This window comes from Capra hircus, chromosome 9 (genome assembly GCF_001704415.2).
Source record: "Capra hircus breed San Clemente chromosome 9, ASM170441v1, whole genome shotgun sequence".
Classification (NCBI taxonomy): domain Eukaryota; kingdom Metazoa; phylum Chordata; class Mammalia; order Artiodactyla; family Bovidae; genus Capra; species Capra hircus.
In genome coordinates this window covers 83,330,631-83,356,088 of record NC_030816.1, presented here as the reverse complement: position 1 = coordinate 83,356,088, position 25,458 = coordinate 83,330,631, and the positions used below count along the sequence as shown (strand labels likewise).

The 25,458-nt window shown below is 44.9% G+C and overlaps 2 protein-coding genes across 2 annotated transcripts; one reads left to right on the top strand and one right to left on the bottom strand.

The window, feature by feature from the left end:
- On the top strand, positions 274 to 10,944 carry TCP1 (t-complex 1). The gene is made up of 12 exons (XM_005684947.2): positions 274 to 538; positions 1,871 to 1,956; positions 2,160 to 2,288; positions 3,353 to 3,450; positions 3,826 to 3,936; positions 4,240 to 4,421; positions 4,806 to 4,932; positions 8,829 to 9,004; positions 9,328 to 9,451; positions 9,740 to 9,932; positions 10,027 to 10,190; positions 10,649 to 10,944. Exons 1-12 carry the CDS (start codon positions 475 to 477, stop codon positions 10,863 to 10,865), a joined length of 1,671 nt encoding a protein of 556 aa, XP_005685004.1. The 5' UTR covers positions 274 to 474; the 3' UTR covers positions 10,866 to 10,944.
- ACAT2 (acetyl-CoA acetyltransferase 2) lies at positions 10,835 to 20,736 on the bottom strand. The gene is made up of 9 exons (XM_018053432.1): positions 20,581 to 20,736; positions 19,716 to 19,850; positions 17,390 to 17,571; positions 15,841 to 15,958; positions 14,236 to 14,379; positions 13,317 to 13,439; positions 12,513 to 12,667; positions 11,958 to 12,068; positions 10,835 to 11,233 (listed from the first exon to the last, which is right to left on the bottom strand). The coding sequence occupies exons 1-9, from the start codon at positions 20,633 to 20,635 to the stop codon at positions 11,063 to 11,065; spliced, it is 1,194 nt and encodes a 397-aa protein (XP_017908921.1). The 5' UTR covers positions 20,636 to 20,736; the 3' UTR covers positions 10,835 to 11,062.

The window sequence follows — 25,458 nt, the reverse complement described above, 5'->3', positions numbered from 1 at the left end:
ACCCGCCCGCTTTCCGTCACACTCCAAGCTCCGCCCTACCGCCCACCTTTTCTAGAAGGTACCAGAATGTGCAGAAGCGCACGCGCAACTTGTACCTAGGGGAAGAAAGCGTCAGTCGAGCACCTCCTCCTCTAGCGGTCCAAGATACTGACTTCCGCTCTCCTACCTTCGCGCCCTTCTCATTAGCTCTCTAATTGGGCGAACGTGTTGGGACCGCCCCTTCCGTCTGCTCACTTCCGGCGCGCTCTCGCTTCTCCACCCTCTTCCCCGTCCTGCCCCGCGGCGCGGATCGGGAAGGTCTGTGTCTGGGGAGGGGAGAGGCTGGGAGTGTCGTTCCCAGCAGTCCCCGCGAGAGACGTCTCTCGGGTCCTTTCCACGCCGTCGCGGCTGCAGTGGCCACCGCCCGGCCCGGGGACCGTGAGACGCTGGTTGCCCGCGGTGTGAGGGAAATTCGACGTGCGCCCCGCCGCCAGGATGGAGGGTCCTTTGTCAGTGTTCGGGGACCGCAGCACTGGGGAGGCGATCCGCTCCCAAAACGGTGAGGGTCTGAGCGAGGCCTAAGGCGGGCCCGCGGCAGTGCGCGTCCCCCTCACCCCCGCCTCGGCCTTGGCGGCCGTTTTCGCGGCTTCCCTTCTGTCCCCGCCGACAGGGACCCTGGGAGTGGTGGGTGGCCTCTCCGTCCCTCGGCGGGTCTCGGCCGAGGGCGCAGCGCGGTTTGACCGGATGCTGCAGAGGCCGGGGCCTGGGAGAGCGAGTTCCGCGCACCGGCACGTGCCGCCGCACCTCCAGTCCCTGCCGGCCGGGGGCTCCTGTGCTCGCCCTTTTGTTTCGGTTCTAGTCCAGAAAGGCGTCTCTGGACCTCGTTTTACGGCCGTTAACCAGACAGAACTATCTCTAATTGCCTTTTTTTTTTTGTATTATTGATGAGTGCGTGACCATAGACCGCTATTCAGATGACTTGCACATTGTTCTGTTCGGTCGCTCAGTCGTGGCCCAACTCTTTGCAACCCCATGGATTGCAGCACGCCAGGCTTCCCTCTCCGTCACCAACTCTCGGAGCTTGCTCAAACTCATGTCCATCGATTTGGTGATGCCATCCAACCATCTCATCCTCTGTCGTCCCCTTTTGCCTTCAGTCTTTCCCAGCATTAGGGTCTTTTCCAGTGAGTCAGTTCTTCGCGTCAGGTGGCCCAAGTATTGGAACTTTAGTTTCAACATCAGTTCTTCCAGTGAATATTCAGGACTGATTTTCTTTAGGATTGACTAGTTTAATCTCCTTGCAGTCCAAGGGACTCTCAAGAGTCTTCTCCAGCACCACACCTCAAAAGCATGAATTCTTCGGCCGCTCAGCTTTCTTTATAGTCCAACTCTCACATCTGTACATGACTACTGGAAAAACCATAGCTTTGACTAGACAGACTTTTGTCGGCAGAGTAATATCTCTGCTTTTTAAGATGCTGTCGAGGTTGGTTATAGCTTTTCTTCTAAGGAGCAAGCGTCTTTTAATTTCATGGCTGCAGTCACCACCTGCAGTGATCTGGGAGCCCCAAAGAATAGTTTGTCACTGTTTCCATTGTTCCTCATCTGTTTGCCAGGAAGTGATGGGACCAGATGAGGACTAGTAGGTGATTGTTTTTTCTTTAAAGCAATGAAGTGAGTACTCTTAATAACACTTGGTGTCTGTCTGCAGTTTAATTAAAACTGTATATTACTAGATGCACTCTCTCCTTACATTGGACATTTGGTTGACTTTTCAGATTAGGACAGATTAGATAAATTTTAAAATCCAGAGGCTGTCATTTACTTCTTTTGAACTGAAATGATTGTCTCTTGGGATCTTGAGTTTTCAAAATTTTTTTTGTGTCTACAGTCATGGCTGCAGCTTCAATTGCCAATATTGTGAAAAGTTCTCTTGGTCCAGTTGGTTTGGATAAGATGTTGGTGGATGACATTGGTGTAAGTATATGTCTGCACCTAATGTTCGTTACTTTAAAGAATTAAAATTCATAAATCTCACTTTGTAAATTGTGTTTGTCAGAGTGCTGGTATTGGAAGGTATACAGAAGGTGAATGTATCATAACAGGGTTGGGCTAATTTAGGGGATAGTCTGTTTCTGTGGGTGATTATGTCATTTTTTTCTCTCCTGGAAATTTCTTAGGATGTAACCATTACTAATGATGGTGCAACCATCCTGAAGCTGCTGGAGGTAGAACATCCTGCAGCCAAAGTTCTCTGTGAGCTAGCGGATCTGCAAGACAAAGAAGTGGGAGATGGGACCACCTCCGTGGTAGGTAAAGACTGCTAGCTGAGGACTAGTGTTTTTCCCCCCCCAAAATCAAAGTTTCAGAAAATGAAGCCCTAACCATGAGTAAGTCATTTAAAGGAAAAAGAAAATGTTTTCTTTTTCTCTCACAACCTGAGGCTCAGAAGAAATTCCTAAAACCTTACCAAGTATTAAAAAAAAAAAACAAGATGTTTCTATGTTTTAAATGCTGACAAGTGAACTCATGAGTTCAAACGGGAGTTTGAGAGAGTTGGTAAACATGATCAGTAACATGATATAAACTCGAAGATCACCCAGCACACTGATGTGGTAGAAATACTTATTATTTGATGAGGGAAAAAATAATAATTTGCTCTCTTAAAAAAAAAAGCAATGGTTTGTGGGGAAATGCTTAATCTCTAAGCCGTGGAAGAATAGAATCCACCTCTTCTGAAAGAATGATCTTTGCTAAGTCACTTTTTCATGAAAGCAAAGTTTTTTAAATACGATTAATTTTCCCCCCAAAGATGCAGGCAAGAATTTTAAAGTCTTTTTGATATAATTTTTGGTCTCTGTAAAAGGATGGTTTTCTAAATAACAATCTAAAATAGTACAGATCAGACATTCCCTGGTATTCTAGTGTTTAGGACTCCAAGCTTTCGCTGCTGAGAGCCTGAGTTCAATCCCTGGTCCGAAAACTAAGATCCCAGATGCTGAGTGGAGTGTCCAAAATAAGTAAATAATAAAACAGTACAGATCATTGAATCGTCAGGCTCTTCATTTAGCCTATGTTGAAAGCTTGGTGAGCACTTCATCTTCAAAAGGAATGAATGTATCGTCTCTACTGTTCTACTGCAGAACTAGCTTATTCTAGTTAAGAGTCAGAACACTTTGCTGACTCCTATCTGGCTTTATCCATTTCCATATGAAATATTGTGTAGGGTTGTCTTTTTCTGATTTCTCATAAGGAGTTAATCTCATCACCCCTATCATTCTGATTATTATTATCTGATGCGTGTTTGTATTTGTACATATGTGTTGCCCATAATGTCAGGCTAACATGAGAGCAATGGATGTTTTCTCTGCAGGTTATTATTGCAGCAGAACTTCTAAAAAATGCAGATGAACTAGTCAAGCAGAAAATTCATCCCACATCAGTTATTAGTGGCTATCGACTTGCTTGCAAGTAAGATCGTTACATTCAGAAAAAATTTTATTTGCTGTTTGATGTAATAGTTGAGTCTGTGTTCTTTAAATTTTCCAGTTGATGACTATACTTTGATAAAGCTGTGTTTTAGTGTATATGTAATAACACTTGAAATAAGAACTAGGGCCAGTATCTCTTTTTTCCCATTTGACTACCACATTATCTCCTGATAGATTTTAGTGGCTATGCTTATGGGATAGATGAGAACTGCCGTGATCTGAAGAGGGAGGGTTTGCTCATGTCCTCCTCCTATATGAAACGGCTGAACAGAGCATCGATGCCGTAAATATCGTGACACACTGATAAAGCGAGATTCTGAGTGGTCAGTTGTTTTCTCCCCAACACTTCAAACAGGGAAGCAGTGCGTTACATCAGTGAAAATCTGATTATTAACACCGATGAGCTTGGAAGGGATTGCCTGATTAATGCTGCTAAGACATCGATGTCTTCCAAAATCATTGGAATGTATCCTTGTGATGGTCCAATAAAGTTTAGGCTTTTTAAAAGTAGAACCCTGTGTCAGTTTTTGTGCCAGATGATACTATATTGAAGTTGCCTATTTTCCTTTTTCCGCAGGGAAGGGTAATATAAAGTATTGTAAAAGTAGTGTGCAGATAGTGATAAACAGTTTTCTAACATTCAGTGGCATATGTAATGTGTGTTTCTTTGGTGGGATTGCTAAAGGGAAGTGCCTCTGTGTTACCCTTGATTTTCATGTGCACCCGCTCTCCATCTCCAGTCGCCTGTTTTCCTTAATTGCTGGCTTAGAAATGGTGATTTCTTCGCTAACCTGGTGGTAGATGCTGTGCTTGCTATTAAATACACAGATATCAGAGGCCAGCCTCGCTATCCAGTCAACTCCATTAACGTTCTGAAAGCCCACGGGAGAAGTCAGATGGAGAGTATGCTTATCAACGGCTATGCTCTCAACTGTGTGGTGGGATCCCAGGGTAAGGCTTGTGATTTCACTTGGTCATATAACCAGAGTGCTAAAGGATACAGCTAGCTATTTGTGGATTATCTACTCCATCTTCACATGAACTATCCAACATGTGCACTTTTGTTCTTTAGTGAAGTCCAGAGATAAAGGAAATGGTACATCGTGTTGCCAGTTTCTTTGTAATGTAATTGCATATGATTAAGACAGACAAAAGAAAGCACATGTGTCTAATGCCATGAGTGTTAGTTTATAATGTTAAAAGCAATAAAATCTAAATTTGTGTGTTTACCTATAACGATTTTAAATCTGTGCAGTTCTTTATAAGGATAGGTATGTTTTATAATATATAGCATTGTTAAATTGTAAAGGTATTTAATGCTATGTTCAATTTTAGGCATGCCCAAGAGAATAGTTAATGCAAAAATTGCTTGCCTTGACTTCAGCCTGCAGAAAACAAAAATGAAGCTTGGTGTACAAGTGGTTATTACAGACCCTGAAAAACTGGACCAGATTAGACAGAGGTATGTTGAGAGATTCATATTTGACCTTGGGAAAGGCGACTTTGTAAATGGCCCTTTTTTAGAGCAGGTGACAGTAAGCTAAAAAGGGTAGCAGGGTATGATGGATTATGCAATTGGACCTTTTTTTCCCAACTGTGAGTGTCTTCAGTTCAGTTCAGTCACTCAGTCGTGTCCAACTCTTTGCGACCCCATGAATCACAGCACGCCAGGCCTCCCTGTCCATCATCAACTCCCGGAGTTCACTCAGACTCACGTCCATTGAGTCCGTGATGCCATCCAGCCATCTCATCCTCTGTCAGCCCCTTCTCCTCCTGCCCCCAATCCCTCCCAGCATCAGAGTCTTTTCCAGTGAGTCAACTCTTCGCATGAGGTGGTCAAAGTACTGGAGCTTCAGTTTTAGCATCATTCCTTCCAAAGAACACCCAGGGCTGATCTCCTTCAGAATGGACTGGTTGGATCTCCTTGCAGTCCAAGGGACTCTCAAGAGTCTTCTCCAACACCACAGCTCAAAAGCATTAATTCTTCGGCACTCAGCCTTCTTCACGGTCCAACTCTCACATCCGTACATGACCACGGGAAAAACCATAGCCTTGACTAGATGGACCTTAGTCGGCAAAGTAATGTCTCTGCTTTTGACTATGCTATCTAGGTTGGTCATAACTTTCCTTCCAAGGAGTAAGCGTCTTTTAATTTCATGGCTGCAGTCACCATCTGCATTGATTTTGGAGCCCCCCAAAATAAAGTCTGACACTGTTTCCCCATCTGTTTCCCATGAAGTGATGGGACCGGATGCCATGATCTTCGTTTCCTGAATGTTGAGCTTTAAGCCAGCTTTTTCACTCTCCTCTTTCACTTTCATCAAGAGGCTTTTTAGTTCCTCTTCACTTTCTGCCTCTTTCACTTTCATCAAGAGGCTTTTTAGTTCCTCTTCACTTTCTGCCATAAGGGTCGTGTCATCTGCATATCTGAGTGTCTTAGAGGACTTATAAAAATTACCATTTCTAACCAGCGTCTAATTATGTTATCTAAACTGCCAGGAAAATTAGAAAATGTGGCTGTCTTAAGAGATTGGGGTAATTCATGAAAACTGACGTTTTGTGAAATTTTCGTTTTATGAGTATAGTAATTTAGGTCTTTGAGATATGTCCAGGAATGCATTTCCTCAAACAGTGCAAGAACCAAGCATATAGTATTCACTGCCAGGTACTAGGCAGTGCATATGGTCTAAACTACTGGTTGACATGCTAGAGCGCTAGTTGTGAAGGTGTACCTTTTTTTAAAAATTTTTTTGCTGTGCTGGTCTTCATTGCAGTGCCCCGACATTGCGATGGTTTCTCCTCTGGTATCTGCACGTGTGCTCTTTCTTTCCTTTTAATAACCAAAGGTGTCCTTTTTTCCTTGAAAGGCAAGTCCCTTTTGAATAAGTGTGTGAGATCCTGTTCCCTTCTGCTTTTGCAGTCTTGCTTCATTGATGATTCTTGCTCAATTGCATGTTCAATACTGACTACTCTTCATTCCTTTCTAGATTCCTCTTGTAGCTCTCTTATCCTTAAATATTGTAAAAGCCTCTTGAATCTGCCTGCAGTGCAGGAAACCTGGATTCAATACCCAGATTGGGAAGATCCCCTAGAGAAGGGATTGGTTACTCTCTCCAGTTTTCTTGCCTGGAGAATCTCATGGACAGAGGAGCCTGATGGGCTACATATAGTCCATGGGGTCGCAAAGAGTTGGACATGACTGAGCAACTAACACTTTTACTTCATTTGTAGCTCTTTTATCCTTAAATACAATAAAAAGCCTCTTGTGTACACATCCTGTTGCAGCTACTCCCTGTCCTTCCTCATTTCTGTATAGCCAGATGTTAGAAGAGTGATTGGCACAAAAACTTTTTGTTGTTTTATTCCTTATGCCCTTTTCAGCTCCTCCAGTGGAGAACCACTTGCTAAGGTCACTAGTGACCACCACTGTGAAGCTCATTACACACATCCAGTTTCACTTGACCTTTATCAAGCCTTTGGCTACTTTTTGAAAGACTTGGAGGATGGAGCAGCTTTTGCTTCTGCACCATCTGTCCTCCTGTGCCTGGGCCACGGCATCCTCTGTGCTGGAGACTTGGAGTCTTGTTTCTTGGAGCTTGAATTGATTGAATGCTTCTTAAGCATCTCAAAGTCATTATGTCTAAAATTGAACTTGTGATGATACCCACAAATCTGCTCTCTGCTGCTTTAGTACCTCTCTACTGAGGAAGACAACTAGGAAATGTCCTTAACTCCTTTTTTTTTTTTCTCTGCAAGACCACTTGATCTCTCTCTATAAATTAAATCTCAATCTCACCCACTTTTCGTTTCCATTTTCTTGCCCAAGCTGTTACAGGGGCATCAAGCTGGTCATCTTGGTTCCAATCTCATCACCTCCAAGGCTGTTTTCTACACAGCAGCCAAGTTAATCTCACCCCTTGCAAGGCCAGAGCCTTTTGGAGATTTCCCATCACTCTGGGTTAGTTCAATTCCTTACCTGCTCTGCACTGTGGTCTAGCACAGCCAAAACCAGAATCCATCAAGCTCCTTCTCGAAGAGCTTCAGTGCCTAAGAGTAGAATGTTCCTTCCTCTGCCCAGAGCATTCTCTGCCTGCTTGTTTTGACTGGCTAATTTTTTTACTTTTTTTCAGTTGGTAACTTTCAGAGATGCTTCTCTTTCCCCCTCAGTCTGAATTATGCTGTCCCTTGAGTTACTGCAGTTTGTCTTCTGGGGCTCACCACATTTTCTAACTACATATTAATACTAAGTGTAAGCTCTATAAAGGTAGAGGCTGAATGACTTAGTTTCATGGCTTTGACATACATACAGTATTTGTCTAGTACGTAGAGAGGTTTATTGTGACGTTCTTCTTTAACTCATTTCAATTTATAAAGATTCTTTGATCTTGAGACTTGCAGTGGTCCAGTGATTAAGACTCCAAGCCTCTAATTCAGGGAACTCGGGTTTGATCCCTGGTCAGTGAACTAAAAGTCCACATGCTGCACAGTGTGGCAAAAGAAAAAAAAAAAAGATTCTTTGATCTTACCTACTGTTCTTTGAATAAGTAAATAGACTCTTTTTCAGATCTGTGTATCCCATAGGTTGCCTATAATTCCCGTGCAGCTTCACCTGAATATCATGGGGGCTTCAGATTCACCTTGTTGAAAACCGAGCTCTTTTATTTCTCATCTTGCCCCCAACCTGTTAGTATTTATTTCACTCCAGAAATCAATCACTGAATCTCCCAGTCACCCAAGCCATAAGCTTTGCCTTCTCTGTTAAGGCCATCTGTTCACATCAGATAGACTCATCTCCAGTTATTGCCTCAGAGTGTCTTCATTCTTTGATCCTTTGAAAACACAGATTAATACTACTCTCACTTTAAAGTATTAAAAAGAAAAACTTCTCGATTCAGACTCTGACATTGCTACAGGGTTCTTCATTTTCTGTTTATACCTGGAGTTCCAACTCTGGGCCCCTCTCTAACTCCAGACCTTCAGGCTTTCCTTGCCCCACCTGCCAGCCTGGATCCGTGGTCTCATGTGCTCGTCCCCTCTGCACTGCGCTGTGGTGACACTCGCCTTCGAGTTTGGTTGACGGTCTGTCTTCGCCACCAGCTCCATCAAGCTTCCTTCTTAGGCGCCATTCTTGGTTAGAAACTAAAGTTGGGGTCAGGAGAGCTAACTGGTATTTAATTCCTTGAACTTTTCTGTAAACTGGACTGATGTAAGTTCTGCTCATAGAAAGGAGAGACTTGTTAGTATCATTTAATCTGTGGTTATTTTATGAAAAATACTTAATGGAAGTTCAAGCTCTATGTAATAGTAAAAATACAGAAGATAACTTTGGGTTACTACTCAAGTACTGCATTTTTGTAGAGAATCTGACATCACCAAGGAGCGAATCCAGAAGATCCTGGCAACTGGTGCCAACGTTATCCTAACCACTGGTGGAATTGACGACATGTGTCTGAAGTATTTTGTGGAGGCTGGTGCTATGGCAGTTCGAAGAGTTTTAAAAAGGGACCTTAAACGCATTGCTAAAGCTTCCGGAGGTATGTCTCCTGCCAGCTGTCATGTTCCTTATGTTGGATGGTAAAATAAGCAGATCCGGAAAACTTCCTTAATGTTTTGTGTACAAATACCTGTGTGAAATCCTTTTTGTGCATTTGTAACTGGGAAAGTTCTTCCGTGTTCTTCACCTCGAAGTAACATAGTTCGGTTAGGATAGGGCGGTTCCTTGAGTGTCCAACTGTAAGCCTTAAACTTGAGATTACGTGTCACTTCTATGGTAAATTCCATGTTTCTGAATGTTGAAAGCAGGGTTGAAAATATTCATGAGAGAACAATGCTTACAGATGTTTATTATTTTTAATAGCAACTATTCTGTCAACGCTGGCCAATTTAGAAGGCGAAGAAACTTTTGAAGCTTCAATGTTGGGACAAGCAGAAGAAGTGGTACAGGAGAGAATTTGTGATGATGAACTGATCTTGATTAAAAAGTAAGAGCTACTTTCTAAATTGTAAGGCTGTACAGATTTTATTATTGAGTAAAAACAGATCACCTTCCCATTTATTTGCTGCTATAGTCCTTCGGTGATATGAGCAGTTATACGCATGGGATAAAACAATACTGGGCCCTTGTAAATGGAGGTGAAGTTGCCATTTCATCTCTTCTCCATGGTCTAGACATTGCTTCCCTGTCTAAGTAGAAGTCCTGTGTAAGTAGAAGTGAATTTCTTCATGGACCTACTACTGTTAAATTAGACAATCGCTATTGTTTTAAATAGCACTAAGGCTCGTACCTCTGCATCAGTCATCTTACGTGGGGCAAATGATTTCATGTGTGACGAGATGGAGCGCTCCTTGCACGATGCCCTTTGTGTGGTGAAGAGAGTTTTGGAGTCAAAGTCTGTGGTCCCAGGTGGGGGTGCTGTCGAGGCAGCCCTTTCCATTTACCTTGAGAACTACGCCACAAGCATGGTGAGAACACCCTGAAGCCTATTCTGGTTCATAAGCTGCTGCTCTGGGTTTTCTTTCTTGTTTTGTGAAGGCACCTCACTGTCTGTCTTCGTAGGGCTCCCGGGAACAGCTCGCTATTGCGGAGTTTGCAAGATCTCTTCTTGTCATTCCTAATACTCTGGCAGTTAATGCCGCCCAAGACTCCACAGATCTGGTTGCAAAATTAAGAGCTTTTCATAATGAGGCTCAGGTTAACCCAGAACGAAAAAATCTAAAATGGTAAGCATATGTTCCCCTTTTCACTGTCATTTGTGTATCATATATGGTAGTTCAGTTTTTCTTAACTCATTAAGGGGATGACTAGTGATTACTAACATTGGTGTGTCTTAGTTATCAAAGGATTCCTCACCTCTCTCTAGGTAGTCATTTATGTATAGTAGGAAGGTTCCCCAGAGAGAGGATATTACTTTTGGGTGGTCCATGTCTATTTTTAAGCAGCCTCCCTTTAAGATACTAAGTGGCATTTAGAAATATTTTACTACACCCAGGCTTTCTATACCTCTTTTAGTGATGAATTTGTTTATCCATAATTACTTAAAGGGATCTGCCCTCGGGTTTCCCAAGGTTAACATTTTAATGGAATAGCTGGCATTTGTAAGCCAGCTTTTAGAGGGGTAAAATGGGATGGATATGAATTACAGAAGAGGCCATTTAATTGTTTTTTTCCTAAATTGCAGGATTGGTCTTGACTTGGTCAATGGTAAACCCCGTGACAACAAACAAGCAGGGGTGTTTGAACCAACCATAGTTAAAGTTAAGAGCTTGAAATTTGCAACTGAAGCTGCAATTACCATTCTTCGAATTGATGATCTTATTAAATTACACCCAGAAAGCAAAGATGATAAACATGGAGGTTATGAAGATGCTGTTCACTCTGGAGCCCTTGATGACTGAGCTGTTTTATTTATAACAATGTTAGATGCAGCTTGCTTGTACCTCGAATATTACACATTAAAGTGCAACAGGCTGCCGAGTCTTGTGTTTCTTGTGAAGGGGGAGATCGTTCCCACCCTCACTTTGGTCCTCTGGTTTCACATGACTTAGTATTATTAGTAAATAACCCTAGCCTGATTAGCTGTTGGGCAGCAGTTTCACCCTCTCTGAACACACATTGCTATTCCCATCCCACCCCCAATGCATAGGGCAGCAACACCACGATGTCCACCCTTGCGCTCCAGTGTGTGTAACAGGGTGACGAGGATCCGACAGCCAGATGCCCCAAGAGGATGGCCCAGGGCTATGGCTCCTCCTTCAGTGTTGACCTGAGGGGCAGAAAGATTTGTATCATTTACAGTTTTCTCTGGACATAGAGTTAAAATCATTAATGTCGTACCAGTAAACTACCTTCTCAAATTCTGTTTTTACTTCAGTTGCTTAGGAAGTGATTTTACCCTCGTAACATCCATTCTGACTAGCTTAAAGGATTTAAAATATGGGATTTCTTCGGCACTCCAGTGGTTAAGACTTCCCCTTTCACTGCAGGGGGTTGCTGGTTTCAATCCCTGGTCAAGGACGTAAGATCCCGCAACAAAGATTTAAAATGCACTCTCTTCTGTGGGAAGTGAACTAACGCAGATAAGTCTTTTGCCTTAGGAAACAAAAAAATGTCACCTTCCCTGAGAGTCCCAGTAGGAACCCACCCAGTGCCCACCCATTACTGTATGGCCAAGACTTGGGGCATAGCCTGTATTTTGGTGTTGACAGCCTTAAAACTGGGGCTTCTCAGGTGGTGCTAGTGGTAAAGAATCCACCTGCACTGCAGTAGAATGCCAGAGACCTGGGGAAGATCCCCTGGAAGAGGGTGTGGCAACCACTCCAGTATTCTTGCCTGGGGAATCCCATGGCCAGAGGAGTCCGGTGGGCTACAGTCCATGGGGTCACAAAAAATCAGACCCAACTGAGCATGCATGTACACACAGTCACATGCAATTCCTTGCACTGTGAACATTCATTTGCAAGTTCTCAGGATGGCTTGCTTATGCTTACCTTGTCTGGGTTTAATCCAAGTTCTTTAGCTATTGCAACAGAGAGGGCTGCAAAGGCTTCATTGATTTCAAATACATCAACATCCTCCAGTGACCACCCTGCTTTTGCCACCTAAAGGAAAGGTGAAATGGAACAGAGGTTTAAGAACTCAGGCGGAACCATTCTTTGTTGTAGATGTAAAAGCAGGATATATACTGTATGATGTTTTAAGGATCTCTTAAAAACCGCCCACTTAATCTGAACCAGTTACATTTGTTACATCCACATGAGGTTATAGAGCATGTGATCCAAATGTTGCCTGCTCTTTTAGTAAAGAACAGCGAAAACTAGATGAATAAGCTCATTTAAGGCTAATGGAAAGGCTCAGAGACACGCAGGTGAAACCTGACAGGAATAAAGATGAAAACAAAATCAAGCCTCGTCTCAGCATTTTGGAGTGGGAAGGATCTGAGCAAAGGTTTGAAGGCAGAAATAAAGCATTTACAAGTTACGGGTGTGCTCCCATAGAGGTTTTGGCGACAAAGGACAGGTACCAACATTCAAAATTAAACTCACAGCTTGCTTTATTGCTGGAATTGGTCCTATTCCCATAATGGAAGGTTCCACACCTGCTTGTGCCCAGGAAACTATCTGTGCTAAGGGTGTGAGCCCACGGTTGCCAGCTTCCGACTTCTTCATGAGAACCACTGCTGCAGCACCGTCATTCATTCCTGTAAAATAGGAAACCGTCTTCGTTAAGTACCTGTGTCTACTTTACCACCAGCAGACATGAGTTAAGTAAACCTTAATACATCTTGGCAAAGTCATTTACTGTTTAGGCTTTACAGTGTAATTAGAAACGGTAGGTTTGACAATCTGATATAACCGACTACAGAACATTCCTAACAGGAAGATGAAAGCAGTGGAGGACAGATCAATGCACTGGAAGAAGTAGCCCCGACATCACAGAAGGTAATCGGAGTTTCTGGTTTTGGAAAAGCACAAAGGTAGTAGATAAAATCTGACTGGATTTTTTCACTTGTATGTCCCGTTAGGATACTGCAGGGAAGCCAAATCCATTTTTTGGTATATTACATGAGTCTAATATAAAGAAACAAATGGTCAAGACTACATTTTTCCCTAAAGCAACTGAAACAAGTTTTTAGAATAACCTGTACAGAAACCTCCTTGGTGGTCCAGTAGTCAGGACTCGGTGCTCCCAATGCAGGGGGCATGGGTTTGATCCCTGCTTAGGGAACTAAGATCCCACGGGCCACAGGCACAGCCTTCCCACCCCCACCCAAAAAAAAGAAGAATCTCAGTACATGGTAGTCCTTGCAGAAGATGGTATTCCCCAAACTGCCCTTCAGATAATCTAACCTGAAGCATTAGCTGGGGTGACAGTCCCTGTTCCATCCATAAGGAAGCAAGGCTTTAGCTTAGACACGGCCTCCATGTTGCTCCCATGGCGAGGAAACTCGTCTGTTTTAACTTCAGTAAGACCTGAAAAAAAGGAAAATAAATGACCCAAGGTTAGTACAGAAATGGCAGTCAGGGTACTAGAAACGATGGATTCCTCAAATGTGATACAGAAAGTTCACATTTGGAAGAAAAATTTATTATGAAATACTTCTAATAGGAGAAAAGTCCACAGTAATACAAATTATTGTGACATTATATTAGCACCGTCTTCAGTATTTTCCATCCCAGTACAGCCCTTTCCGAGGAAGGCAGTCACAGGGAATTCGTGTAAGAGGTTGCTAAGGTTTGGGGTATAGGTCTTGGCTGGTTACAGCTGATTGGGTCTAGGGTGTCAAAGCCAATCTCTCACAAAGGCTGGACATAATTGATGTCAGTCAGTAAAAGAACTTGACCGTTGTGTTCCATACTGGAGAAGAGCTAAGTAACCCCAAAAGATGACACCCTCAAGAAATATGAAGTGCACACAGAAGCAACAGAAATGAATGGACAGTCACTTCTGAAGAGAGAACTGGTAGGGGCAGAAAGGTGGGCTTGCTGCCTTCCAACACCCGGGGGCCAGCACGCCTGTCTCATTAAACGCTGTACCTACACAGCTGCGTGGAGACCGTGGGCCAGGAGAGCCTCCTCCCCACCTCATGTTCAGATCGACCCTGAACACAGCTTTTCTTTGCATCCCGAAAGACATAACTAAGATGACAACGCACAAACATTCCTGTATGGTGTCCTTTGGACTATTAATGATATCCTTATAGACTAGTAATGACTGCCTTATAGACAGCCCTGTTGACCTTTAAACCTTTACGACTGACACACCCACCTTTTTTAGAAGATACAAAAACTGGTACGATCTCTTTGTCAAAATGACCCGCCTTCTGTGCATTCTCTGTCCTGTTTTGGGACAGAACTGCAACCTTGTCCTGGTCTTCTCGACTCACTTGCCATTGTTTGGCCACATTTTCAGCTGTGAAAGAAAAAAAACAAAACCCAAACATTTTCAGATGGCTTCTGGAGGTGGCTCAAGCGCTGATGGCCAACACCGGCGGGCCCGCTGGCGGGCTGAGACAGTCCTCTGTGGCACTCCTGCCTCCCACCGGGTGTGGAAAGGTTGCAAGGATTCTTAAGGAGCCGTTTTCTTTCTTTGCTGCCTCCCTTCTCTTTTCCTTTCTACAAAATACCTCTCAGAAATTTCCTTTCCGCTGCTTCACCAATTGTTCCTATTTTTTGGCCCCATCTGCTTTCTCATTCGGTTTCTGAACCATTTTTGGAAAGTTGTAGGTATCATGCCCCTTTATCTCTAAATTTTAATGTCAGTGTATATTTCCCCGCAAGAAAGGCCAGCTTCTTACATAACCACAGCTACCAAAATCAGGAAATGCAACACTGATAAAATACTGTTATCTCCACGCTCAGTCAACAGTCAAGGTCCACCTGTTGTCCCAGGGATGCCCTTTATAGCTAATTTTTTTGTTCAGTATCATCCAATCCATGACCACACACTGCATTTCACTGTCAATCTCTTCGGTTTTTATTTGCAACTAGTCCTTAGCCTAGGTCCATGTTTCTTAACCTTGGTATTTTTGAAGGGTAGGGGCCAGTTCCTTTGTCAGATGTCACCAATCCTTCTAATGCATTAGAATATGATGTGGGAAAGCATCGGATGTTGACGATGATAATTTTTCACTGAATCTTATCAGGATACATGTTGGAGTTTATCTCAGGTCATGTCAACTTTGCTCACTTAATTAAAGTGATATCCACCATATTTGTACACTGTAAAGTATGTGCAGTGTATTAAGTGTGCAGTAGCACTATATCTAAAACAACAATGTACATACCTTAATTTAAAAATACCTTATTGCGAAAAACATGCTAACCATCATCTGAGCCTCGGAGCAAGCTACAGTGGTAAGACCAAAGATCAAAGCTCCCTCTGTTTCTTGCTTTGTCGAAATTGTTTTGGCTTATTCTAGGTCAAATGGTTATTCAGATCACCATAATGAATACAATAATGAAAAGGCAGTTGAAATACTGCAAGCCTTGTGGGTGGATGAAAACCTGATTGTGTAGTGTAAGGAACAGAGTTCGATACCAGAAGTACTAGCTTATCTCTGATCTTGCCTTTGCCACAAAAGCCACTATTTGTGAGCCCTGTTTCTTCATATGATGAAATGAGAGATTGACCCAGAGGAACTCTGAGGTTCCTCCCACCACCAACTTCCCTGACAATCAAGGAGTCACAAAGGAGAAAGGGAATATTTCCTCAACTTGGCTTCATCAAATGGGAACTATCCCCGTCATCACGGATACAAAGTGATGAGGACTCGGTCCCTACCCTTAAAGAGGAAAAGCACCTGCAAAACCAGCTGTTACAGACCTTCTAACCTTTTCACAGTCGGTATGTTCTCAGCCACGTCCGCCTCACCTGTAATGCCCATGTGGTAGTTGTGGAATGCGTCAGTGAGCCCGTCGCAGAGTATACTGTCAGCCAGGGGCTTTTCCCCAACCTTGACTCCCGTCCTCAAGTGAACCAAATGAGGAGCCTGGAAACAAGAAATACAGATGGACCAGGCGTGGTTGTAACTAGTCCTCTGCTTAGGCTCCCACTCAAAACCATCCAGTGGTTCCTCAGTCTTCACTGAGTCCCCCTTGTGACCCTTCTCCTCCATCCCAGCTCATCTTCCTCATCACCAGGGCCCAGGGCCTGAAGACCCCTGGAATTAATAGGCTACTGCACCCTACCTGCCCTTGGAAACCCACCTGTAACTCTCTTCCCTATGCATTTGCAGCTTTCCATCAAATAATCCTGTGAATTTTGTCCTATTTCTTTAAAAAGCTCATTTATTCTTTCCAAAGCAACCAGCAATCTGTTACACAAAGGGCTGATCAATGGGCCTAAGTGATGCTAACAATGTGTTCCTTATTTTAATGGGACGTACAATGCCTAGAGTGAGAATAATCAGGTTGCCTGATTAACCGATGGGAAGAGATTTCTCAGTGGAGGGATTTCAAGGGATTTCCTCTTGAAAGTGAAAGTCACTCAGTCGTGTCTGACTCTTTGCAACCTCATGGACTATACAGTCCATGGAATTCTCTAGGCCAGAATACTGGAGTGGGTAGCCTATCCCTTCTCCAGGGAATCTTCCCAACCTAGGAATCAAACCGGGGTCTCTTGCACTGCAGGGGGATTCTTTGCCAACTGAGCTATCACAGAAGCCCCCTCTCAACTCCTACCAACTCAACAGCAGCTAGAAAGACTGAAGAGCCTGAAGATCTCTATTTTGAATCCTGGCTCTGGGCCTCGGTTTCCTTACCTGTAAATTAGGAATAAAACCCAAACCCAGGGCTGTTATGACTGCCTGTGTGAAAGCACCCCATCAAGCACCACACAGGTGCTGCTACGGCCCCACTGGAATCTCTGTGCTTGCTACTCTTGCCCTGTCTCCTCCCAAGCCTGAGCAAGGAGGGCTGAACCCCTCTGCCCAGGGGTTCCCCAGGGGAGACCTTGAATTGCTGCAGGAAGCAGGGGTTACACGTTTTCCTTTTTCCCTACTGTGTCAGCGGGAGGGATGGAACTTGACGAAGCCAATCCCACCTGGCAAGCCCACTGGAGATGGGCACCGCTCAGTGGGTCCTCTCTTCCACACTGTGTACCTACAAAAGGTCGACAGGCTGTGGTCCCCAGGAATACCCTTTGTCCCGTGCAGGAAGGTGAGTGCAACATCTGGTTTTTGACTTTTCCTCACAATGAGAAAGAAATGTAAAACTAAGGACATCACACTGGTTGACCGGCTTTTTCTTTAACTTGAACTTCCCAATCACTGTGAATAATTAACATGCAGGCAGGGATCAAGGTTCGATCCATATTTTCCTTGTTCCCTGTTTGGTTCCAGCTCTCAGGTTGACCATCAGTCAACCCTGCTATGGCAATGGACAGGAGCGGTCAGGGAGCGCCATCTCTTCAGAGGCCTTACCTTGCTCATATTTTCCATGCCTCCTGCAACAACAATGCTGGAGTCTCCTATCCTTATCGACTGGGCTGCGAGGCACACGGCTTTCAGGCCTGACCCGCAGATCATTTGGCAGCTCCACGCAGGAACAGAGTAGGGGATTCCTGCACCCACACTGGCCTGTCGAACAGGGTTCTGCCCACAGCCTGGAAGAAGAATCAGAGGCCTCTCAGCAGCCAAAGAGAAAGATAGCATGTTGGGATGAAAGTGCATGCAAAGTTCAAGAGGCTGCCAACTGCGTCTCCCGCCACTTCCCAGTCAAGTCAAGTTTCTGAAACAGGCAGAGAATTGTGTGGACCTGTCCTGGCCTGACCCTTGAATACATATTATCTTGTGCTGTTCCATAGAAACTTCATGAATATACGCTTTCTCCTCCACAAAGAAGTTATTAATACTGTAAGAAGGAACTGTCTTCTTGATCTTTTGATCAAGTGTGTACTTGAATGAGCACACATGAAAAAAAAATAGGGCAGAAATTTGCCATTATTCCTGTTTTTCACTGGGACTATTTGCTTTCTTGATCATGGCTTAAGATACCTGGGAGGATAAGCGTGCATGCATGCTCAGTTGTGTCAGTCGTGTCCAACTCTTTCCGAGCCTACGGCCTGTAGCCCACCAGGCTCCTCTGTCCATAGGATTCTCCAGACAAGAATACTAGAGTGGGTTGCCATGCCCTCTACCAGGGGATCTTCCCAACCCAGGAACTGAACTTGCGTCTCCTGCATTGCAGGCGAATTCTTTACCCACTGAGCCTCCTGGGAAGCCTGGGAGGATTAAGACGGTTAATTCAAAGAGGAAACCTCTGCTATGAAGCCCTCTTTCCTTGCTTAATATTGATCACACCATGATTAACTGGTTATATAACAAGACGTACAAAATCAGAACTGACAAATACTTTTCCATAATTGTGGGCACTATTTGTTCATACATAAGTATGTATAAATAAGTATGCATTTATTCATAATCCCCATCTTCAGGTGCATGCATGCTCAGTTGCTCAGTGGTGTCTGACTCTTTCCAATCCCATGGACTGTAGCCCACCAGGCTCTGTCCATGGGATTTTCCATGCAAGAATACTGGAATAGCTAGCTATTTCCTACTCCAGGGGATCTTGCTGACTTAGAGTTAAGAAATGAGTGCCAAACAAAATTAATTAATGGTCTGCATTTAGCAGAAAGTGAACTCAATGAGAATTGAGGATTTCCATCTAACATGAACATTGTTTGTCAGCTGATAGAAAAATGTCTGGGGTGCAGCAGTTGCTCAGTAAATATTTATTAGTTACACAATCGTGGAGGGGACTGGGGCTTAAAGAGTAGGACAGATGTGGGTTCAAGGCTGTGATCCTGTATTCGTCACTCAACCTCTCAAGAGGAGAACAGTGATGTGGAAGAGGTAACAGAGAAACCCAGAGCGGAGGATCCTACCGCAGCGGAGCAAGTCTGAGCCTTGGGTCTGGGAAGAAAGGAGGGAGTGTTCCAAAAGATTAGTTAACACCTGAGGGTATGACTCAAACACTTCAAAGCCTTGGACAGTTAGGAGAAAAGTAATGTGCTTCAACCTTAAAGCCCATGAGGACGAAGTGAAAAAGGAGAACTAGGAAGAGGAACTACAAAACTACAAAGTCAATGTACAGAAAAATGGGTCGGGTCTCAGATACGGTGAAGACAAAAGTTGGCAGTGAGTGAGTGTGACACCATTATCACTAGGGATAATTAGGGTTTATCATGCTTCTGAATGAGCATGAAACTAGTTATGGATAACTAACTTGGAACTGTCAGTGGGTGTGGGCCTGTAAACCTAGTGGGAATCAGAAGTGAGTTGGAACACTCCTGAGATTCATCTACAGCAGCCCCTCCAGGGGTGATGCGCCCTTCTCTGGGAGCCACCCACCATGCCAGCACAGAAGTGAGCCCAGTGCAGGCCAAGGACTGACTTGTGTCGGTGAAGCCCTGTCCCAGCACCCAGAACAGAGCGGGACACATAAGAACTCAATGCATTTTTATTGAACGTGAGAAACTTTAGGGAAATACAGAAGGCTCTGCATCCTCTCCCATACCTCAGGCTGGTCCTGCCTCTAAAGAATGAAAAGGCAGCGGAGGACGGAGATGTAGGATCGATCAGGAAACGTATACTAAAGACGCTCAGGGTTAAGTTGGAAAGAAGCTACTGATGGGGAAATGCAGGGAGGCAAGAACACATGTTTCTGTGTGTGAAGTGGGGAGCAGGGGTAGGAGAGGTTATTGCTTCCAATAATCCTGATCTAGGCTGGGGGTCACTGTGGAGTTACCTGCTGCCAAAACGTGTCCAAATATGACCTCCGAGACCTCTTCGGGAGCCACAGCGGCCCTTTTCAGGACCTCTCTGATGACAGTTGAACCCAGGTCATGGACAGGAACGGTGGATAAGGCACCATTGAAGGAGCCTAGAACAGAAGGGAAGACGAGGTCAAGGGAGAGGGAGCCCGGGGCGGTGGAGAAGCTGGCGGGCCGGTGCTCTTTCCCCCGGAAAAGACGCCCCACTACGGGCACAGAGAGGAGCGCGGGGGACGTGCAGCAGTCGAACCCCAGGCAGGCAGTCCCCACTGTGTGCGGGGAGACTGCGGACCCGCAGGAAACCTATCCATTCACTCCCCCAAATCCGAGCTTGATGGGCGCGGCCAAAAGCTTCCCTAACAAAAGAGGGCGCCCACTCCAGCGTGCCCAGGGCCTCTGAAATCTATATACCGCTAAGGACATTCGAGCAATTCTCTCTAACTCTCCTTTTAAGCTACGCGACCCCCTCGCCCGACGTCCCCCCACCCTGCAACTCAGACCACCCAGCGACCCCGCCCCCGGTAGCCACAAGGCTGAGGTGGTGCCTTCCGAGGCTGGCCAATCAGGGTGCTCGCGGCAAAGCGTCTCTCCCCGCCAACCAATAGGAAGCCAGGGAGGCGCGGTGGCTCTACCCAAGACGCCAATCAGAACACTCAGATGAGAGCGAGCGAGGAATGGGCGGGGAAGGCAGGCCGGCCTCAGAGGCGCGAGGCGCGGGGTTCTGAGCGCCCGGGAGGTCCTGTGGTGGGTGGGTTGGGGGGCGGGGGGAGGGGGTCCCCGCGAGCAGGCCAGGCCTAGCTCACGGCTCAAACCCCACGCCAGGTCCATCTTTCCACTCACCTATGATGGTGCGCGCCGCCGAGACGATGACTACCGGGTCCGAGTCTGCACTCATCCTGCCGCACTACCGCCTCTCCAGCAGCTCCTGTGGGCCCCAGAGCTTAGTGAGCGAAGAGGTGCAGCCCCGCCGCAGATATACCGCGCTGCGGGGCGGGGCCTCTTGGAGCCCCGCCCACTGCCTCGGCCGCCGCCGGTGCGCATGCGCGATGCGGGCGGGGGTGGGGCTGAGGGTTGCCGGCGGCCGGGTCTGGACCGGAGGGCAGGGCCTCTGGGCCCGGAAGCAGCCGACCGCCTTTATCTGGATACCCGCAGAGCGGTCGTTTCTGCCTTGACCATTTTTGTCTTGGGGGATGGTGGTGGTGGTTTAGTCGCAAGCCGTGTCCGACTCTTCCGACCCCGTGGACTGTAGCCTGCCAGGCTCCTCTGTCCGTGGGATTTCGCTCGCAAGAATACCTGGGTGGATTGCCATTTCCTTCTCCAGGGGATCTTCCCAACTCAGGAAGGTTGTCTTTTTTTGAATTTAAGGGTTTTTTTGGAGTCACTGACAAGTGAGGCGGCAGGCGTATCCCGCGTTCAGCCCACGCTCTGGATCTCTGCAGTGAGAATTCGGTGCGAATCCAACCAGCTGCAGGCCTGCGGACCTCTCTGATGCGTGGTTTTCTGCTCTCTGGGCTTCTCAAGTTCCTCTTTGTTTTTGTCTGGGCATCCATAATCCATCATTCATTTACGTAGGGGGTTAGCTTGGCTCCTCTCTGCAAACAGTGGGAGGACTCCATGCCCTTCTGTGGGGTTGGCCCCCTAGCCTTTCTTATCCTGAAGGATCAACCATAGCAGCGAGTGTGTAAGCAAAGTATTTCTGCCCCAGAGATCAAAAGGATTTCCCCTAGTTGACCGTGTAGACAGTCTGAAAGGCAAGGAGCATGTACAATAACAACAGTTGGATGACATCTGTTTTAAACCCTTTCCAACTTCCCATCCCTTGTTGGGCAAAGTTCAAAATCCTTCAGAGTTCTAGGAACCTCAGTACCTGGCCCCGCTTTCCAGCCTCAGCTCTGGCGATTTTGCCCTGGACTCACTCCAAAAATTTAGTCTCCCAGAGAGAAGTCTTGCTTTGTCTTATTCTCTCTAGCAATAGAACAGTGTTGGACACACGATAAGGGCTTACTTAATGCTTGTCAAATAGATATTAATGCATTTTTCATGGTATTATCCGACAGCTTTACCCATGCCCAAGGGTTGCATACAAAGAGGTTAGAGTTGGCAATAGACACGGAGTTTTACAAGTATTTGCATAATAATTAACACTAAACCACCATTAATTTTCTGTATTGACAAGGTGTTTGAGTAAAGGGTACTGGTGGGGTAATCAGTGATGGCTGGGATTTCCAAGCTGAAAAGACTTACCCTGTTTAAACTATTAAAAAAGATGATATTTTTCACCTTTTTCCCATGAGCCCAGTTTCATAGTGATTGGATCCTAAACATTCATTTTACTCTAAATAGTCTTAGCCCTGGCCAGTGGTTTTGGAATGTACAGTGGCCTAATCTCAGCCACAAAAATGTGAAAGGAAACTTGCTGGGTCACTCTGGGAAAGGTACTCTCACTTCTGAGAGATTGAGATGGATCCTTTTTCCCTGTGGACATTATGGTGTCTGGGTGTGAAGCCTGGAACTGCACCCACATTTTGATCATGAGAAGAGCCAGCGTGATTGCAAGGCCAACTCTCTGAAGATCTGAGCAGAGATGAACAGAACTATGGCCTTTGGAGGACATCTTTGAGAGCAACTCCGGACTTCACTCAACCTCTGATCTTCCAACCGTGTGAGAAAAGTTTTGCTTATTGTTTAAGTCCTGGCTTCCCTAATGGCTCAGCTGGTAAAGAATCTGCCTGCAATGCAAGAGACCTGGGTTCAGTCCCTGCGTTGGGAAGATCCCCTGGAGAAGGGGATGACAACCCTACTCCAGTATTCTTGCCTGGGAAATCCCACGGACAGAGGAGCCTGGCAGACTATAGTCCATTTGGTTGCAAAGAGTCAGACACGACTGAACGACTAACGCATACTATTGTTTAAGCCCGTCTTAGGTAAGCTGTTCTGTTAAATGTAACCGAAAGCATCCTGATTCATCCAGGCTGACTCCCTAGAAGGAAGTTACTCAGTGCCGTAAATCAGAGAGAAATGCCTAATATACTAGGAAGCATAGAGTTTCCAGGCAGGCAGTGCAAGTTGTTGAGAACACTGGAGGAAGAAAATTTAGTTACAGGTTGTGGAGGGAAAACTGTTGACAAGACAGGGGGGAATCCTCCTGAAGAGCTTTCAAGTAGATTGAAAATTCATTAGCTCCTGGGAACCCACATTAAGACGTTGCAGAGACATGCACTAAAGCACAGGCCCTGTGGAGAAGGAAATGCTTGGATAACGGTGGTTAGAATCCTCAGCGTCTGGAATCCTGATGGAATCAGCAGTCTTCTGACTGGAATGTGTTCTGTCCTAAAACATGAGTCTCTAAGGAATTTAAGGAACCTGTCCTTCGATTTCACGCTCTGTTCTATACCAGCGTCCCCTTACATCTCTGGCCACTCTCAGCCAGGCTTACTTTGCCCCTTTACTGACTGCTTGGAAATCTCTAATTTGTCTTCTGAGCTGACAGACCCTGTGAAAATTTGCCATAAGCACATCAAATTTAACATGCCTAAACCAAACCCATTTTACCCACCTCTTCAAGTCTTTATTCTTTCTATTCAAATCTGAGTTTCTGTTTACCAGCCTACCATGTAGTACTCCACTTAGACATCTCTTCCTCCAGGAAGACTTCCTATTTAGTACCTCTGAGCATGTTCTATCTTTGTCTTTCTACTTACTGTATTAAACTTCCTACTTGTCTTGGCAAGATCTTGCTGTACTGCCTTATGCGCAGCCCCGGCACATATAATTAAATATAAATGAATACTAATACATTCTTTAAGCCCAGGGCCTTATACATCGGAATGACTATATTCTTCTGAATGCAAGGAATGTATTCACTTGTTTCCCACCTGGAGGCTCTATTCAGAACCCACCAACCTAACAGCAAAAGTTGAGAAGACAAATTTTGTTGAGTGGCCACTCAGCATCTATCCTCAGGGGAGTCCTCACAGTTCTGTCTACCCCAAAGCTATATATGGGCCAAATAGGGAAGTGGCAGCAGAGAAGAGCAGTAGGCTACGGTTGGGCACAGGGAACAAACTGCTATTAGTGAGCAGTAAGAAACATCTGAGCGAAAACTGCCAGAATGACTTCACGTTATGTTTGCAAAAGTGTCCCAGAAACCTGAGTGCTCTGTTGCATCAAACATAGCTGAGAGGTCAGGAGAACTAGTCTAGTGAGCCCTATGTAACAAGCACTTCTACATTTTTTTCTCATTAAAATCGTCCCAGCAGTGGTACCCACTAAATCTTCTGTGAAGAGATGGCAACTGGTATATCCCCTAATAATTTCAGATGCTGTGAAACAGTCTCAATCCTTTGGTCCACAAACTAGTATCATTTCCTTCAAGGGCTAAAATTAACTACTTCTGAGAGATTAACTAAATCCTCTCACCTTAGCTAGCATCTTGAACTATATACTCAGAATCATGGTTTGTATTTTTGCCATACTGCATTGCCTTTTGGGGACTGTTTCCGACCCGTTTACCACAGTGACCATCCAGGTGGCTGGTCAAGTGTCCTCCTTAGAAGCTCAGGTACACTGTTCTTACTCCAGAGGATGAAGGGAAGCAGAATGGCAGTGTCAAGAATCAGCTCTTGGCATCAGACCTGGGTCAGCGGCCAATTTTGAGGTTGGTATGTCCAGACAGCTTTAATAACAGCACCTGAAGGGCAGCTTGAACGTTTGCCAACCCTTTGCTTTTTACAGGATCCTTTCAAGCACATTTACTACTGTGTAGGTGGGGATAACAAGTGCCTGTCTCATGGAGTGATGATAAAAATTATAATGCATATAAAATACCTGTGGAGTTTCTGGCATTAAGTACTTAAAACATGTCAAAAAATGTTAAGACCTTTTTTTTTGCTACTTTCATAGTAAACACACTGAAAATAATGTTCAAGTAGAGACACAGAAACTTTATCATCATCTTGGGCTTTAACTAAGTTGTCTGCCCATAAATTACCCTTCTTTGGCAGTACTCGGCAAGCTTTTTGTCAAAAGCTGGGTTCTCCATTTTCAAGAATGCTTAGGCACCTGCACCTGTCCAGCATTAAGAAGTAAGACACTTGAAACTCAGGAATGAAATAATAAACACAGGCGGCTTTTGACTTTTCCCTCCAAGATACAACAATACATTAAAGCTATTGTCCTGTTCCATCAGTGGAAACTACCCAAACAATAAAAATTTCTATGTGGAGTATGACCAAAGGAGATGGTCTGTTATCAAGACTGGAACTTCAAGGTAATAGTCATGTGAACATTTAGTGAGCAGTCACTAGATGCTTGGTGCTGTTGAGAGCATTTTACATGTATTAACTCATTTATTGCTCTTTACCGGGAAACACTGGAGCCACAGAGATAAAGTAGTTCACTCAAGTCATGAAGTAGATAAATGGTAAAGCCAGGATTCAAACCCATTAAAATCTAGGTCACTCTCAACCTCCATTATGATTTACCATCTCTTTAATCAGGCACACGAGGCAAATAAAGCATCCAACTCCAGAAATGAAAAATACCAACTGAACAACCTTGAGTTCTCTCTGGCCAAGTCATTCATCCATTAACGCAGATTCAACAGAAATCTGAAAATTGGTAATGATACATAATAGGCCTATTAAATTTAGTCATACAATTCTATTTCCTGCACACACCAATGATTACACACCACAAAAAGAAAGAGAAATTCCATTT